The sequence below is a fragment of the Dendrobium catenatum genome, unplaced genomic scaffold (genome assembly GCF_001605985.2).
Source record: "Dendrobium catenatum unplaced genomic scaffold, ASM160598v2 fragScaff_scaffold_621, whole genome shotgun sequence".
NCBI classification, from domain to species: domain Eukaryota; kingdom Viridiplantae; phylum Streptophyta; class Magnoliopsida; order Asparagales; family Orchidaceae; genus Dendrobium; species Dendrobium catenatum.
This window is the reverse complement of record NW_021319083.1, coordinates 23,057,876-23,075,912: the sequence shown is the minus strand read 5'-3', so window position 1 is coordinate 23,075,912 and position 18,037 is coordinate 23,057,876. Positions and strand designations below refer to the sequence as shown.

Genomic DNA, 18,037 nt, shown 5'->3' with positions numbered 1-18,037 from the left:
GTTCAGACCATCAAATAAATATACGGTTGTGGGGACCGGTGTATTTATTTTAATACATTCATATTAGGCCTTCAAAGCCTATAATCAATAGAATTCACTCACAAAGACACAAAGTCTACGAAACCTGATCCTCTGTCGACATCTAGACAGAGTTGACAAGGTTCAAACTACAAATGAAAATGAAAACACCCCGATGATGGCCGTGTTGAATGTAAATCTCAACCGGAGGGGTCCATTCCAAATATTTTCAAATGCTATCCCAAATTCCACAAAAATCCAAAAAAAATCTCAAAATTTCAAAATAAAAAAATATTTAAAATTGAAATAAATCCATAAAACCACTTAAAGCAAAATCCATCTACCCTCCGCAACAGTTTGTCAAGGTGGACAAATTAAAAAAACCACTTCAGCTCACAAAGAGCCAAATGCCTAATTAAAAATATCACTAGGATCCATTCTCAAACAATCTCTTGCCAGTAGGGATGTGGTACGTGTCCTCTAACCAGTGTTTTTGCCGCCAAATGGCACCGCAGGATAAACGGTTATGACCCGGGGCCCTCTGAACCGAGTGGTTTTGCCGCCAAATGACACCACGAAATACCGGTTATGGCCAGAGCTAATACGCTCCTTAATGACATTAAATCCTTGAGATATGAATCAATAGGATATGATCGATAGGGTACAAATCCCTCTGTTAGCTAAGGTGGATTTAAATTTGTCCTCTTAGACAAATATTCACCCTAGGTCTACAAGGTCCCCTTGGACGAAGCAACCCATGGCTGCCGACAATGATACTTCTGTCAGGTTGGGTCGACTACCTCCTCTGACTAAGTAGACCAGGGGCCACGATGGCCCCGGACAATGGAACCATAGGATCTTAATCGGGTCCATCATCCATTCCCCCACCATCCGCTTCAAGTATTAGGTGATGAAATTTCCTATCAAACATTCAAAGCCTTTCCAAATACCCAAATTCAAACCCAATCTCCATATCCAAATCCATGCTGCTATTATATGCCAGATAATATGTATTCTCTACATATCTGATCGATGATTAGCCTTAATCGAAAGTTCTCTCTCGTGATCGAGAGGGGTAATTAACTATAGGGGCTTGCGCCTATAGCAAATCAAAACTTAGTTAAAAAAGTCCTCACAAAATGAGAGCGAAATCTCTGGGTAGTGTCTTATCTACAAACCCATATGCCTTCCAAAATTTACCCCAGAACATATCCGTTAAAACTCCCTCGCCAAAAGAAAAAGCAAAGCACAAACAATAGCGGGCGGAGGCCGGGGCCGAATTTTCGGAGCCCACAATTACAAATGAGGCCCTTTCTTCGGGGAAGGCCATAGCCTGATGTAACAAATATACATCATATAGCGTGTGTTACATGATGAGACTTGAAAGAATTACCATTGATACATCTATTTGGTCGGTAGAACCATAGTCGGCGGGTGACGGAGGTTGGAAAGACTGTATTATAGAGATAGTGGTAGGAGGGACTACTCGGCTGGCGACAGAGGTCGGAAGTTCGACGATGAGCAAAAGTTTGGCATCGGATAGAAGTGCGATGAAAGTCCGGCGACGAGCAGAAGTCCGGCGTCGGGTAGAAATTTGGCGATGAGCGGAAGTTTGGCATAAGGTAGAAGTTCGAAGAAAGTCTTACGACAGGCAGAAGTCCGGCAACAAGCGGAAGTTTGGCATCGGGTAGAAGTCCGACGAAATTCTGGCGAGGGCGGAAGTCCGGAGACGAGCGAAAGTCCAGCGTCGGGTAGAAATCCGGCGATGGGAGGAAGTTTGGCGTCGAGTTGAAGTCAAAAGAAAGTCCGGTGATGGGCAGAAGTCGGACGATAGGAGGAAGTTTGGCGTCGGGTAAAAGTTTGACGAAAGTTTGGTGATGGGCAGAAGTCCGGTGACGGTCAGAAGTCCGCCGATGAGCAAAACTTTGTCGTCGGGTAAAATTCCGACAAAGGTCGGCGGCCGAGCAGAACTCCGATGTTAGTTAGTAGTCGGGCAGAACTCCGGCGTCGGTCGGTTGTCAGGCAGAAATCCGGCGTTAGTCGGCATTCAGGCAGAACTCCGACGTCGGTAGGCTGCCGGGTGGAAATCTGGCAGTGGTTGAGGAAGAGTATGGTGTCAAAAGAGTTCTCTTACTTTTCTTCCTTCACTTGCTACTTCCTTATCTTCTCTTCTTGCTTGGGCTCCCTTCCTCCTCCCCTTTGGGGGTCCCCTTCTATGAGAAATGAGGGGTTTATTTATAATTTTCTGAGAGTCATGACCAGTAAATAGAAGGAAGATCAAGGGTAAATTGAGAGTGGTTTGAATGGACGGCCAATGTTGAATCCCTTGATCATAGATCGTTTATTAGACATTTGAATGTCTTAATGATATCAGAATTTGGCGAACTTGGGCTCGTTGGATTTGTCACGTCGAGCCGCTCGATTCGCTATAAGCATGTCACGTTTGGAAATTATTTGGTAATCCAAATTATGGATTGAACCTTCCAAATGCACTTTGGGTCTTTAATTTGGACTCATTTGGGCTCAGATTGAGCCAAATTTGGTGTCGTTGGGTATGTATTTTTGATACGTTCAGTTCGACTGTAAGTTTGCCGAAATCGGAGTTCATATAGTCTCTGATCTCGTTTTCGAAGTTTCCAACTTGATTTTGCTTCGAGATTCATGCCCGATCAACACATATACATATATATATCATTTTTTTTTTTTGATGATATATCGAGAAAGAATATTGTTTGTTGGTCTTTGCATGAGTGTTTGGGATGGCTAAAGAAGGGAAAACAAGGCTGATAAAGTAGAAATGGGTCGACTAGATATATTTGAGTGTTTATAGGAGAACGAAAAGAAGCATACTCATGTAGAAGTACAAAAAGAAGCATACTACTTAATATTCTTTGTACTGGATAGTTGAAAAACAACTAGGTGGCTTGCTGGTTGAGAGGGGAAGGGAAAGTGTGACTTGGGCTATATCTAAATATCAATCATCTTTGTGATTGTGGCAGTGTCATGAAATGGCCCCCATCTCAAAATTTCCTTCAAACTTGACTGTCACAATTAGAGCATAAAAAAATGTGAATAATACTTTTTCGTTCAACAACCTTCATGATGTTTAGCAAAGAGGGAATGCTCAAGAATGGAGCTAGAATCATCAAACTCAGATAGTTCCAGAAAGAAGAGTGAGAGTGAGAAAGAATCACACTACCACTGAAAGAAATATTTCAAAATAACGATTGTTAAGTGTGTTCAACTTTTTAGCATATATGCATTGTGCAGAGGTTACAATGTTGCACCGTAATCAAGAAATTCTATAAAGAAGTCTACTTCTCCTTGCTATGGGACGAAAGAATATAACGTGTAGAGTTGTTACAAAGAGGGTGGCGTATCAGCAATATATTTGTATGTACATGGTTGTGTGATGGAAAACTTCATATTCTACTTAAAGCATCACATAAAGTACTAAATTTTGTGAAATTTGTTTTCTTTTACATTAGTTGATTCATTTTATTTTATTTTATGTATTAATTAACTTATTTTAGGACGTACCATTTATGATGGTCTAGAAAGGTTATATTAGTCGAGAAAGATTGTATTTTATTTCCTAACTTTAAGTTAATTTACTTGATTGACAAAATTTCAAGGTTAGAAATTAAATGGTTTTTTATGTTCCCAAAGTTAAAAAGGAAAAAAAATGAAAGAAAACAAACAAAATAATAGAGGTGACATGACTTCTAGGTCTTCTTTAATTGTGGCATTTCCACCTGTGTTGTAGAGCAATGTTGTTTGATGTGAGACTTGTGGGTTATTATAGCAAGTACTGTAGTTGATTACTATAGCAGTGCTATTTACAATTTGTTGGCAATTTACTACAGCAGTGCTACTTACAATTTGTTCATTTTGCTGACAATTTGGCTAGTGTATCCATAACCAATTATGGAATTTAACTTAAAAGTGAGAATTCTTTTTTTAGATTAAATTATATTTAAATTAACTTCGGTCATGTGTCAACTTTATCTACTAGCCCAAGCAAGATTTAAAATTGCACAATTAGGTATTGAGGCATTTTTCATCCGTAAGGCTAGGCGTAAGCTGGATATATAATTCTTTTAAGTAATACAAGTCGAACTACCTAATTCTAGAAAAAATCCTGACCTTGTACCAGCATGAGGCATGGTTTTTCTTACTTTAGTAAATTCAATCTTTATTACATTTCAACTACATAATTTGATATTGAATTGTTTAATTCTCCCTGATTTTGATAAAAATTTAAAAGTCTAATTTATGAAATTTAATTCTATTTGTATGTTGGTCTATTTTTACTCTAATTTCTTAGTAAAATTTTCAATCAATTTATTACCAAATAGCCTCAAATTCTTGTGTTGTTTATTTTAATTAAAAAAATAAGTTGCTGGATTATTTGGTAACTTGCGATATGTAATTCTCATATTTTCTTTCAATGAAAACATATTGTATATCATATTAATTGCATTAGAAAATCATACCCCTAAGTCGCCCAACCTCAATGTGTACCCCTCTTACTAGTTAGAAGAAGATATATTTATGAACTCCAATTGCATGATGGGATTCCCACTTGATATAAAGTGGTAAACGAGCACGTTTCAATAGAAGAATGAGTGGTGATAACCATGTGTCGATTCCTTGCGATTCGGTTAACAGGTTGCGGTAATCGCATTTTGATGTCAAACATGAGATGATGGAGCCATCAATTATTAACTAAATAGAGGGTAGCAATTTGAGGAGCAACTAGGGGGAAAAACATAAATAGTAGGTGTATTCTTCGATCTCCCACTTGAATCTATTGTATTGTTTTCATAAAGATCATTAGTTACAAATACTAAGGAAAATATCAATAAACTCGAAAACATTTACAACATAAAAAACACTCTACAACATCCATAACTTCTTGGTAATCCTCCCAAATCAATGTTCTAGGACATTATTTTGCCCATAGTTGCAAATGTTATGTTATGACACATGAGAGTATCATGAAGTCCCACAGCAAATGGGTAAAAAATGTTGGTACAGAAAAACCAAAAGGACCCATAGGCTTACCCTTTTGAGTTGAAAAAAGGTTTGATTAAAGGTATATTTGCTATGTGTGGTCTCCCTTTGATTCATACCTCCTTAACAACTGGTATCAAAAGTTGAAAGTTAGACTACATCTAGTGATTCATGTGCTTTGAACCATATTATTGTGTAGGCATTTGATGCATAAAATTCGTACTGTTGAAACTGCCTCTATTTGAGGGGAGTGATGGCTACCATAAAGAGTTTTCAAGTGAAAGGCAGATTATTAAAGTATGTGAAGGTACTAGGATAGTCTCACACAGGAAAAGTAAAAATATTGCAGTATAAATACCAAATAGTTGCCCCTTACCCATAGGCTTAAATTTTTAATTTAAAAAATGAATTCAGCCAATGGTATATCTAGGCAAGTTTCATCTCCTTGTCATTCACACCTCTCTAACATGAAGATATGACATATGAAAGTAACAATAAATTGCAACATTTTATTGCCACATTCATCCTAATTACACCATAGATCAATGAACACAATATGAAAATTATTATATGTTTCCAACATGATTTGGTTGGAATGCGTAAGATAAGGTCAACCTGATGTGAAACGTACATGCGATGATGGGTTTCGTAATGAAAGCTTGCACGCTTAATTTTAGATAGAACAAATAATTATATCTTTATAATAATTTGAACGACGAGATAAAACATTAAGAACGGAAAAACGAGCTGTCCCCATCACAACCATAGTTGCTAATCAAGCTCCTTAGACATTACGATTCAAAACTTTCAATCATTGGCAAATTGGGCCCATTGATATACATGAGACCTTAGTCGTATCCACCTTAATCACTGCAACCATTCTCCACTCAACTATATTTATTGTTAAAATTCAAATTTAAACCTAAACAACCTCAAAAAAAATTGTACTAGCACATAAATTAATTATTTTTTGGGGTGAGGGCATGAGGGGGTCCGTGCTCCTACATGCCTCCTAAATCCTCCCTTTGTCCTTAAGTGAGAGTGCTCATCCACAAACTGGAGGGTAATTAATTTTAAAAGCTTACAGCCAAAGCAAGTTTTGGCCCAAATCTAAATAAAACATTGTCTAGATATCAGGAAATAACTAATTAAAATGTACCTTGAGAAAACTATTCCCGAGTAGTTACTTTTTTTTTACATCACAGAGGTTGAAGGGTAAACTTTTCTTAAATAATCAATGAAGCATTAAAAGTAAGTTGCTAAGAAAGAGATGGAATTTTCAGTCACAATACTATTATATTAAGTATCAACTTAAATCAATATTTGTTTGAATTGGTCATAGAGATCTTTTGTTTTGTGCAATTTCTAGACGATGAAATATTTTGTGATGTGCAATTTTAGAGGATATGAAATTAATAATTATCAATTAGTAATGCTAGAAGATCAAGTGATGCTAAGATCTGATAGGTCAAATCACATTGGATATATTTACTAAAGAATGAGATATAAGAAAAAAAAATTATAGACATAAACCTGATTTAGTAAAATGTAGAACTTTTTCGGGATTATGATGTAACAACAAAATATCATGAAACCTAAAAGGTCAATTTTTTACCAATAGGATCCCGCATCTAAAATTAGTCATTCAATAATAATAAGTAATAGTGGCAATATTTGTCATTAGGATTACATAATTACAGAACAGTAGCAGCTCATGTATGTAAGCAACTATAAGTTAAGAAACATATAGTCAGATTAAAAGGAACGGTACATCATCTTCAAATCAAAATTACTCCCAAGTAGCCTGCAGCTAGATTACATCAATATTATGAAACAAGTTATATGTGCCCGTCTATCAAGTATAAATCTTAATAGGAATGGTTCAAGCACTCAATTCTTGGGATAGCGCTAGATGTATGCACCCATCTTGGTCCAAAAAGGGGCAGGAGGGTATACACAAATACTTACTGGAAAACAAAAAATTATAAAAGCCTTATAATATAATATACATTATTAAGCAATTCAATCAAACATTAGCAATATATTTTTGTTTATCAGGTAAGATGGCAGGATTTTTTTTTTTCCTTGCAAGTGGGCTAGCAGAAATCAAGATGTATTGCATGCATGTTAACTCTTCCTCACCAAACCCAACAAATGAATGCAAGACGCAGAAGAAAGCACCGCAGGAGATTGGAGGCTAAGAATCCCATTCAGCACGGTCAAGCGGACAGTGAGGTCAACAGAAATAAAACCTGCTATAGCTAAGGGTAAATTGACCAAAGTGAAACTCATGGTAGGATTCAGGATAATTCTTTTTAGAAGTTGAAAAACATTCGGAACAGCTCTGTGTGGTTCAAAACGAATATAAAATGCATTTCCTAATAAATAATATAAAAAATCAAGATTAGCAACAATATGTTAATAAAAATAGAAGTGCAGAACTTCAACAGGAGCAATCTGCTTACCAGGTTAGGGGCAGCCCAACCAAAAAGAACTGATAAGATTGTCATCACCTGTGAATCAAACAAGTAAAAAGAAATATTTCTCTCAAACTCCCACAAAAATTAACATGATTGAGGGATAAAAGTGAAATACGACTTACAATCAGTGCTGTCAAGCAACCTCCTAAGACAAGCCTACGGGGATGACGCATAGCCAATATCTAAGATATCAGATAATCCAATATCATGATTTGCTCATAGAAGAAAATTTTGTACACTGCAGTAAGCAATAGGAACTCTAAATATATAAATGCTATACGGACAGTTGCAAAATCTCCACATAATATACGTGCTGGGTTAAGAGAATCTACTCACAAAAAACATAAATAAATAAATAAACATACGGTTGAATTGTTATGAAGCAGAGACTTAAGGAACAAAAGTCTCATTCAAAACATTACCTTAGGAAAGCTTCACGATAGATATTAAAATCAAACAAGGATGAATAACTGTATAATTAGACAAACAAGAGTCCTATCAATCTCTTCAATCCCAAATTTTGAAGAGAAAGAAAAGCCGAGGAACGCTTGATCTAGCTGAGAATTATCTACCGAGATAATCTTAGCAATCTCAAAAGTTCAACCTACAATTAATTTGATCAATGCTATCAATTTCAAACAAGGTATCTGTTAAGCAACAACATGTTCAACTAGAAACAAGTACTGTGCATGAACAATGTAAAGATTGGACTAAACGCTTAGAAGTACTTAAAGACAACAATATGCACATGAGGTTGAATGTCGAAGAGGAAGAAAGCCAAATACAATGCTTCAGGGATATGCACCAAGTTCAAAGGTTTTTTGGGGTCCTGTTCAGCATTATTTAAACCACATGTTTCTTTTTAAGCAAGCCTGCGTATTAATAATTAGATATGTTTATATTGTGTTTAGTTTTAGACCAACCGGTTCAATAAATGAACCCAATCTGTTGAGTTTAGGTAGGAAAAGTCTATAAATAGCTCGTAAATCTGCCGTAATTATTTTTTTTTATGGAATTTCATTCCTTCCCCTCCCTTCTCTTGTTGGAGTTTACACCTACTCAAAAATATGTTCTTCCTTTCTTGAGCCATCAAGAAGCACAACAAATTGGTGCTCACGTTCCAATCTTTCCTCCATTCCTTACCACTCATCTTAGCTGGCTGCCCATACTCCGCAAATCAAATTGTCCCATCAGTCCGCAAAACATCCCAGCGATCTGCTAGCTTTCTTGCAGGCATCTGTTTCATGCCTTCCTGCTGTTTCCTTTACCACTCGTCCAGCTGCCCTTTTCTGCTTGAGTTTTGGATTTTTTTCCTGCATCATCAGCCGCTATTCATTCCTCATGCCAACGGAACTGTCGCTCAATTGATTTTCAACAATAATCTGTCTTTCTCAACTTGGTTTCCGGCGTGGTTTGCCTCAAGATTCAAGAACTGCAGTTTTATTACAAGACCTGCAGTTTTCCAGACCAAAGAGCTGCAGTTTTTCACATTCAAGAATATCCTTGTCATCAGCTGGTCTTCCACCTCTTGCAATTTTTATCCTTTTCTTTTCAAGACTGCATCAGATTCTCCATTCATTTGATTCTTATTACTAATTTTATGTTTTCAAATACATATTCCTCCTTTTTTTTCTCCTTCAGGTCTTGCTCCAGGCACCAATTCTTGTTCACCAATTTCCATCATCTTTGGACCCGTCACCATGATTGACTTTGGTGACTTAGCACCCTAAATAAAAATAGAGATTTTTATTTTTATCGTTGTATTAATAAAACCGAAGTTAGAGAGGTCTTAAAGAAAATGAAATGTGAAAAAACGATTGGACCTGATGATATTCCAATAGGGGTGTGAAAATGCTTAGGAGATAAATAAATTTTTTGGCTTACAAAACTTTTCAATGTAATTAAGGATGTCAGATGAGTGGAGAAGAAGTGTGTTGATTCCTATTTTTATGAATAAAGGTGATGCACAAGAGTGTACAAATTATAGATGAATTAAGTTAATGTGTCATACTATAAAATTGTCGGAGAGAGTTATTGAGTATGGCCGTATGGGTTACAACGTGATACTAAAGTTTCTCAAAATTAATATGGATTCATTCTGGATAGGTCTACTATGGAAGCTATACATTTATTGAGAAGTTTGATGGAGTAGTATAAAGAGAATAAGGAGGATTTGCATATGATATTTATTGATATAGAGAAAGCATATGATAAAGTTTCAAGAGAAGTGCTATGGAAAGTTCTAGAAAAGAAAGTAGTTAATAATGCTTATATTCAAGTTATTAAAGATATGTATGTAGGTTTTGTTACTTGTGTTCAAACACAAGGTGGTTTGACCAAGTATTTTTATATTTTAGTTGGATTAAATCAAGGATCAACTTTAAGCCCATATCTTTTTGCTTTAGTCATGCATGTTCTTATTAGACATTAACAAAAGGATGTTCCTAGTGTATGCTTTCTGCTGATGATATTCTTCTTGTTGGTAAGATTATAGAGGGAGTTAAAAGAAACTTGAATTATGGAGGTCAAGTTTATAGTCTAAAGGTTTTCGTTTGAGTAGATCTAAAACCGAATATATGGAGTGTAATTTTAATAGTAATAGATCTAGTGGGAGGATTGTCAATTTGGGCGATGATGTTATTAATAAGAGTACACATTTTAGTTATCTTCGATCTATTGTTCAAAGTGATGGTGAAATAGATGGGGATATTATTAGTAGAATTCAAGTAGGATGGTTGAAGTGGAGGTATATATCCAACCAGTTGTATGATAGAAAAGTACCCCTCAAACTTAAAGAAAATTTCTATAAGATAATCGTAATACATGCAATGCTTTCTGACGCAAAAATGTTGGCCATTAAAAAAGAAGCATAAAATTAAGCTAAGTATTATAGAGATGAGAATGCTCAGGTGGATGAGTGGAGTGGCCTCACTCTTAGAGACAAAATCGAAACATGTATGTACGTGAAAGGGTTAAAATAGCTCCAATGGCATATAAGAATAGAGAGAGTCGTCTTAGATGGTTTAGAAAAAATATCAGCCTTCCGATGACTCGGTTAGGAGAGTAGATGTATTGGAGTTGGCCTATGTTAAAAAAAGTGAAGGTTGGCCTAAAAAACTTTGCTAGAAAATATTAGAAATAATAATTTTTATTAAATTTAAATGAAGATTTGATGTTTAACAGGACACAATGAAAAAAAAAAATTCATGTAGCCGACCCGGCATAATGGTATAAAGGCTTGATGTTGTTGTTGTATAACAAACATATAACTTGTCTTTATATATATATATATATATATAGGATTTTTATGTTGCAATTTTCTGATTTTTTCTAAAAATGACATTTCAGAATAAAGTTATTAATTACAAACAAGGTTTAAAATTGCATAAATAAGCCTCGAGTCGTTTTTCGTCCGTGAGGCGAGGCGTAAGTCTCGAGGCGGTGTGAGGCGCTCACCGACGAAGAATTGCGTAAATGAGAATTTAAGGGTTTTAGCAAGTAAAAAATAGTAAGATTCTATCATACAATAAAAACATCTAAATGACAATTAAAATTAGGAGAAAGTAAGAAAATAGATGCAATAAAATCATGTCCCAAAGTACAAAACCACAATATATTAGTCTATCAAACTCCCAAAGTATAATTAAGAAAGAACATATATAATCTAATCATGTCCCATCACTAAATGGGTCTTCAAGGGAATCTTCTCACCCCTTCCTCCCTCCTATAAAGTCCAATGTCTTCCAATCAAAACATGCACTCATGAAGAAGTAGACTAACACTAACAACTATTACTAAAGATGATGAATAGCATATACTGAGCGGTACCGAGCATGTACTGAGCGGTTTTGAGCATATATTTGAGGCGTACGCCTCAGCTAGAATTGCGCAATTGCGCCTCTGAGGCGTGCCTCAGTCCAAGTGAGGCGTACGCCTCTGCCAGGAGAGGAATTGCGTAAGCCTTGAGGCGGTTTTTGGTCAAATTGCTCAGAGGCGTGCCTCTTATTGGGCAATTTTAAACAGAGATTACAAATTTATGTCCCGTAAAATATTTACATGAAAGATTTTTTTTTATTTTTATAGCATTTAATTATAATTTAAGTAAAAATGGTTATCCCTGAACAAAACCTGCTCTGTAGCAGTGTAGCCCCACAGATAACTTGTTGGCATGCGAACAAGTGGTTTTGGGTTAAAATCCAACTTTCTTTTTCTTTATAAGTGAAATAAAATTTTTAAAATAAACTCTAGTGGGCTTTTTCATGAATGGGCCAGTGGGTGATAAATTCTAGTGGGCTTTTTCAAGAATGGGCCAGTGGGGGCATGTGCCCCTAGGCCCCCATTATAACTCTGCTAGTTTTTAGTGGGGTCTGATTCAGCATTATTTAAACCACTGTTTCTTTTTAAGCAGGCCTATGTATTATTAAATAGATGTTTTTATTTTGTATTTAGTTTTAGACCGATCGGTTCAACAAATGAACCAAACTGGTTCAGTTCAGCAAGGAAAAGTCTATACATAGCTCTAAAAGCTATACCAAGAAGAATGTCGACAACTTTGCCAAGAATAAGTCTACAAGCCAACAACTCTAAGATGTCGATCTATTGGTGAGTGCCAAGAGGAAGTCAATGCCAAGCCAAGAAGAAAATAAGCAAGTTAACAGTTCTAGGATATTAAGTTGTCAGTGAGTGTCGCGAGGAAGCTTGCTTCGGGCCAAGAAGTAAAATGTTGTAAATGAAGGGTTGAGTCAACAATTCTCAGATAATAAATTATTGATAATGATCAAGTAGGCGAGTTCGCTAGGAAATGGCATTAAGCCGACAACCTTAAGATGTCAAGCTATCCACTTTGAGCTAAAGGGAAGCGATGCCAATCTCAGAGTTAGGGATACTAAGAAGTAGCTGATCAAAGGAAGGCCCAAGCCGCACTCTCGAGAGAAGGCTTGAAATAGTTGCTAAGGAAGGGCCATCCAAGTGAAGCTCTTGAGAAGACAAAGGAAGGCTTGAAACACACACTCGAGAGAAGAGTGGGTAGGTGTCAAGAGATCATGTGTTTCACAAGTATGAGTTTAAAGATGTCAAAGGGTTGATGCTTCTATTGTTCAAGTTAGTGGTTTATACTAAATACAAGAGGGAGAGTGCTCAGAAGCTACTGAGAGTCAGACTAAAAGATGTCTTACTAGCTCTAGTGCAAAGCCAAGGGGTGCAGCAAGTAGGAGTAGTTATGTTAGAAGAATAACACTAAGAAGACTGAAAGCTCAAGATCTCAGAATCTCTGGCAAATTGCTTATTGACACTTTTAAAAAGCATGACAAACAATAAGGAGTGGGCAGCAAAATCCCTAGGAGGGAGTCAGAATCTCAAGGAGGGATCACAATTGCTAAGAAAATATTTTCATTCTTAGGCAACAAAATGGTTAGGGTAAGGATCCAAGATAAAGTCATTAAAATTTTATCACTGTTCCAAGATAGAGAAAGACTCAAATCATGTTGGCACGTGGCACATGATGGTGCAAATACTCGGAACCCTAAAGAGTTGTCTAAAGACATTTCAAAATAAAAAAAAGAGTTTACTACAAGGTGAGACTTGAGTCAACGGTGAACTTTACATGAGAAGGAAAACCATTGGGTGATCAGCTGGCACCGTCAATGAGGTGATGAGACATGTCTCATGGGGAAGGTAACAAGTCATGGCATTTTTCATGTTGTTAGTCAAGGAAATTGAGTAGTCAGCTCAAGGATGTTGAGCTAGTTACAAGGAGGAATTCGACACCGTCAACTTCAATGTCTAGTAGACAACTCTAAAGTATTAAATTATTGGTAAGGATGAGCAGATGTCACCGACATGTCAAAAAGGCGAGAAGGTGGAAAAGCGAAGAGAAATTTGACGTCGAGCCAATAACACCAGAGTGTCATGTTGTCAAGAAAAGCGGAGAGGAAAAGTGTCGAGTTTTCAATAAGGGTGTCAATTAGTCAAGAAGAATCAAAGTCATTAATATCAACTAGGTCGAGTTACAGAGAAGATGTTGTTGACTTGCATAGAGGGTAAGAAGGTAGGAAATATGTCAGCAATTTGCCAAGAAGGATGGTTGCAAAGAAAGAAGTCTAGACTTGTCAAGAAGGCAAGGAGAAATAAACAGTTGGCTGGGAGGGAATTTGGCAAGCCAACATCTCTATGATGTCTAGCTATGTACATGCGCCATGAGGAAGTCTACGCCACCAAGAAGGATGCTAGCAACTTTTTCAAAAAAAAAAAAAAAAACAGCAAGCTGAAAGCTCTAGAACGTCAAGCTGTAAGTAAGAACTGCGAAGAGATCAATGTCAGACTTAGAAGAAAGCAACAAGATGATAATTTTAGGATGTTAAGAGGAACTCAAAGTCAGGCAAAGGAAGATTAAAGCTTGAAAGGAATGACCAAGCCCAGAAGTGTAGAGAAGGAACCGACTGGAGGGAGGCATAAACATACTTGAGGTAGACCTAAGCTACTATGAACAAGTTGTGCTAACAACACTATGATATCGAGTTGTTAGCAACGCCAAGATGATGACTTTGTTGGGGAGAGGGCACTAACACAACAGCTCTAGAATTTTGAGGTATTAACAGATAACCAAGAGGGCCAAAAATGTCGATCGGAAGGGGTCAAGCTGTTTGGACAGAAGACAAATCAACAACGCTAGTATGTTGAGGGATCAGCAAAGTTTTGACCTAAAGAAATTGAGCTGGCAGCTTTAACATTTCAAGTTGTCGACAAGGATTAAAAAAGATGAGACCTAAAACTGACAACTTTAGGATGTTGAGTTAGGAGCAGAAGGCCAAAGGGAACCAAATTAGTTTGACTAATATCCCATCAAACTAATTTGGAGGATATGGAGGGCTATGTCCGAGTCAAATTCAACTCATCGACAATGGAAGAAGTCGACCATGCGAGCCAACTAAACCCGCCAAACGAGAGAACAAAATATTTGCCAACAGAAAGAAAAACCCAAAAGTGAAAATAGAGGTCAATAGTCACTAATCATAAGCATATAATGTTAAGGTCAAAGGTGAGGATTCTTATCTAATTGCAAAAAAAGAACAGATCCAAACTAAAATCTATAGAAAAAACTCAAAAATGACAATACAATAACTTTCTAGATAAATCTACTACCATACAGACAAAGGTAGCATTGAAGCATTGCACAATAACAGTTGCCCACTAGAAACCGATATCTAGTTGCAAGAAAAAAAAAAGAAAGAACCACATCTTTTATCGATGCAAGATCAAACAGATTTAAGCATAACAATTTTCATAGATCATTCAAACAAAAACCAACCCAATCAATCTAGTTTAGATTAAAACAAACAGAGGAGGCACGAGCTCACCCACCGCAGCGGCAAAGAACGTCTTGTCTCCGATCTCAGACAACACCGTCATGGCCAGCGACTTGGTAAAACCCTAATCACGTTATCAACACAAAACAAAAGGATAAAGAGAGATATAACTTTAGTTGACCGCATCGACAGCTGAAAAAAGCAATCAACAACAAATTTACGGCTCGAGACAGTACCGCGAGCAGAGAAGATTCCATGATTTAAGATCCGAGCTCCTGACTCTTGCGTCTCCCCTTAATGCTCTCTGAAAGGAGAGGCGTTAGCTGGAACAGCGGTGAGGATTTGAACCTGCGGAACGGAAGATCGACGGCAGCGATATATGTAGGGCTGTATTAAAGTCAATGGAAAGAAATTATTCTCTGCGCATATCAGATCTTTTAGAGAAAAATGAGAGCGTGTCACGTCATCCGGTACATAGTAATACACAAGGGGTAATTTTAGGGAGGAGCATGCTAATAATAATAATTAACAAAAAGAGCAAACTTAGTTAATAATTTAAAAAGAAGCAAATTCGCTAACATAATTAGCGCATTCAAAATACGTCATAGTTTTGCGCGTATTCTAAATACGCCATTTTGTTTGGCGTGTTTGAGTAGAAAGAGAAAAAGTAGAATGATAAGAGAGAGAAAGAAAGATTGCAGAGAAAAAAAAGCTGGAGAGAGATAAAAGTTCTGTCGCCTCTCTCCTCTACCTAAAGTTTGTATATTATTTTTATATATTAAGAAATGATTTATATGTTTGATTTTTTTGACTAAATTTTTTCTTAAACATATAAAATTTTAAAATGCTCATTTCTCTTGAATGGGGACCCAAGCAAGAAGAGAAGAGGAGAAGAGAAGGAAGAGAAGGAAGAAGCTCCTCCTCGACCACCGCTGGACCACCGCAGGAGCCTCGCCGGACCACCGTCAGAGCCACGCCGGACCACAGCCGGCGCCTCGCCGTACCACAGCCGGAGCCTCGCCGGACCACCGCTGGAGCCTCGTCGGACCACCACATGAGGCCCTCAGCTTCGCCAGAGGCCCTCACCTTCACTAAAGGCCCTTACCTTTGCTAGAGACCCTCACCTTCACCAAAGGCTCTCACCTTTGCCAAAGGCCCTCACCAGCACCTGAGGCCCTCACCTTTGCCAGAGGCCCTCACCTTTGTTAGAGGCCCTCACATTCACCAAAGGCCCTCATCTTTGCCAGAGGCCCTCACCTTTGACAGAGGCCCTCACCTTCGTCGGACCACCACCGAAGGCCTTCACCTCCATCGGACCACCACCTCACGTCGTCGCTCCGCCGAACAGCCACTTGAGACCCTGTGCTCAACCAAGACACCACCTGATGCCCAGACTTCTACTGGGCCACTACCTAATGCCTAGAGTTCTATAAAAGTATCACCCTACTACAACGATCTTTCAAATCCCGGTCTCCTGCCGACTACGGTCCTACCGACCTCCATCGCCTACTATGGTCCTTCCGACCTCCATCAACAGACAACGATCACTCAGACCCCGGTCTCCTGCCGACTACAGTCCTCCCGACCTCCATCACCTACTATGGTCCTTCCGTCCTCCATCACCAGACAACGGTCTTTCCGACCTCCTTCCTATCGACTATGGTCATGTTGACAAAATAAATACATATATTGTAACTCCCACATGTAATACACTCTATATGATGTACATTTGTGACATTAAGCCAAGGCCTTCTCCCTAAGAAGGCCTCATTTGTAATCGACTACAAATACTAGTGGATTCATTCAAAATGGGCCAGACCCCATAGTTTTTCCCCCTTTTCAGGGGTTTTTCACATAAAAACTCTGGTGTCTCTTATGAATGCTACACCCTCTCACTTATCTGATTGTGTGCTGGATCTTCGTACAATGCTAAGACGTTAAACTATATATTTCTCTACCGTCGCGAATACTTCAGGACGCAACAATAATGAGAAAAAGAAGGAAGAGAAACTTCATAAGCGGCTAGGCTCGATTAAGAAAGTATAGTACATCATAAAAATAGAAATCCGCTATCTCAACAGAATAAAGTGTTGTTGTCAGGTAAATGAAGAAAAAGTATAACGTCTCAAATGATATAAACAAAAAAGGAGCTCCATAAGCTTGGATTCAGATAAAAGAGTGTAAGTGTTTAGCTTCTTCAAGGAGCAATTCCCATGGTTGCCACTAGGATCATCCAAAGGGAAAAGGTATGGAGATAAGGGAATATCATCATGTTCGAAGGCTAGAAAAAATTCCTACAATATCAAAATTTGATAAACATCATATAGCAAATATCGGCACACCAGCAGACAACAGATTCGATCAAAAAAATAACAGCTCGAAGAGCTGGAAGAATAATAATAATACCCAGAGAAAAATAACAGAGACTGAACAACATATCTAGTTGGAGCAACAATAGAATTAAAATTGAACAACAACTTTAATGAATTTCCAAGACTTCCCCTCTGAGGCTTTAAACAACACATCTTCTTAATGATATGGCAAAGAGTGTTAATACGAGAAAAATTTAGGCAAACTTTCCTATTGTTCCTTTCACGCCGTTAAGTGTTAAATTGTGCAGCAAATCACAGCGAATGAGAATTCCTTGAAACCTCTAGAGATGGCATTTCTCGTGTAAGAAAACATCTAGATAATATTAGGCCTTAATGTAAAAATATGAATTTTTTTTATATTTTTTAATAAAAATATGAATTTCAGCGCTATGCCTTGTCGAAGAAGAGAGAGAATGTTGTTCAGAGATTTTTTATTTATCAATTTTGTTCGGAGATTTCTTGTATTTGTTATAAGGAACTCAAATCTCATTTTAGTTTTCAATGATTTGATTATTATATAGATTTAATCATGTTAAATAGAATTGATTATTTCATGATGCATTTTGATTATGATATTTGCATAAACAAGAAAGGCTAGCTACTAACACTATAAAATGGATTAGTTGTTAAAACATAATACACTGTGTAAGAGGGTGAGCCATCAGACTTTCCTTTAAAGATAATTTGTGGTGTTATCCCGGTTGTAGCATGTAACAAATAACTGATTATGCCGACAAGAAGAGAGTGAAGACTCTTTATTGATTTAATGAAGCCACCTGTAATGATAATTGATTAATTGGATAAGTGATAATTGATATAACTAATGACCAAATAGGAATCAGTTGGG

At 37.3% G+C, this 18,037-nt stretch overlaps 1 protein-coding gene across 2 annotated transcripts in view; it reads right to left on the bottom strand.

Moving 5' to 3' along the window:
- Window positions 1–15,193, bottom strand: part of LOC110112366 (GDT1-like protein 5) — a 28,366-nt gene extending 13,173 nt beyond the window's left edge. The window contains exons 1-4 of one of the 2 annotated variants that reach the window (XM_020844561.2): window positions 15,055–15,193; window positions 14,874–14,942; window positions 7,637–7,696; window positions 7,500–7,547 (exon numbers count right to left, since the gene is read on the bottom strand). In XM_020844561.2, coding sequence (XP_020700220.1) covers window positions 7,500–7,547; window positions 7,637–7,696; window positions 14,874–14,942; window positions 15,055–15,075 — 198 coding nt within the window. In that variant the 5' untranslated portion in view covers window positions 15,076–15,193. Of the gene's footprint in view, window positions 1–7,499; window positions 7,548–7,636; window positions 7,697–14,869; window positions 14,943–15,054 lie in introns of both variants that reach the window. The other variant, XM_020844562.2, reaches the window with a different exon arrangement.
- Between the last annotated feature and the right edge of the window lie 2,844 nt (window positions 15,194–18,037).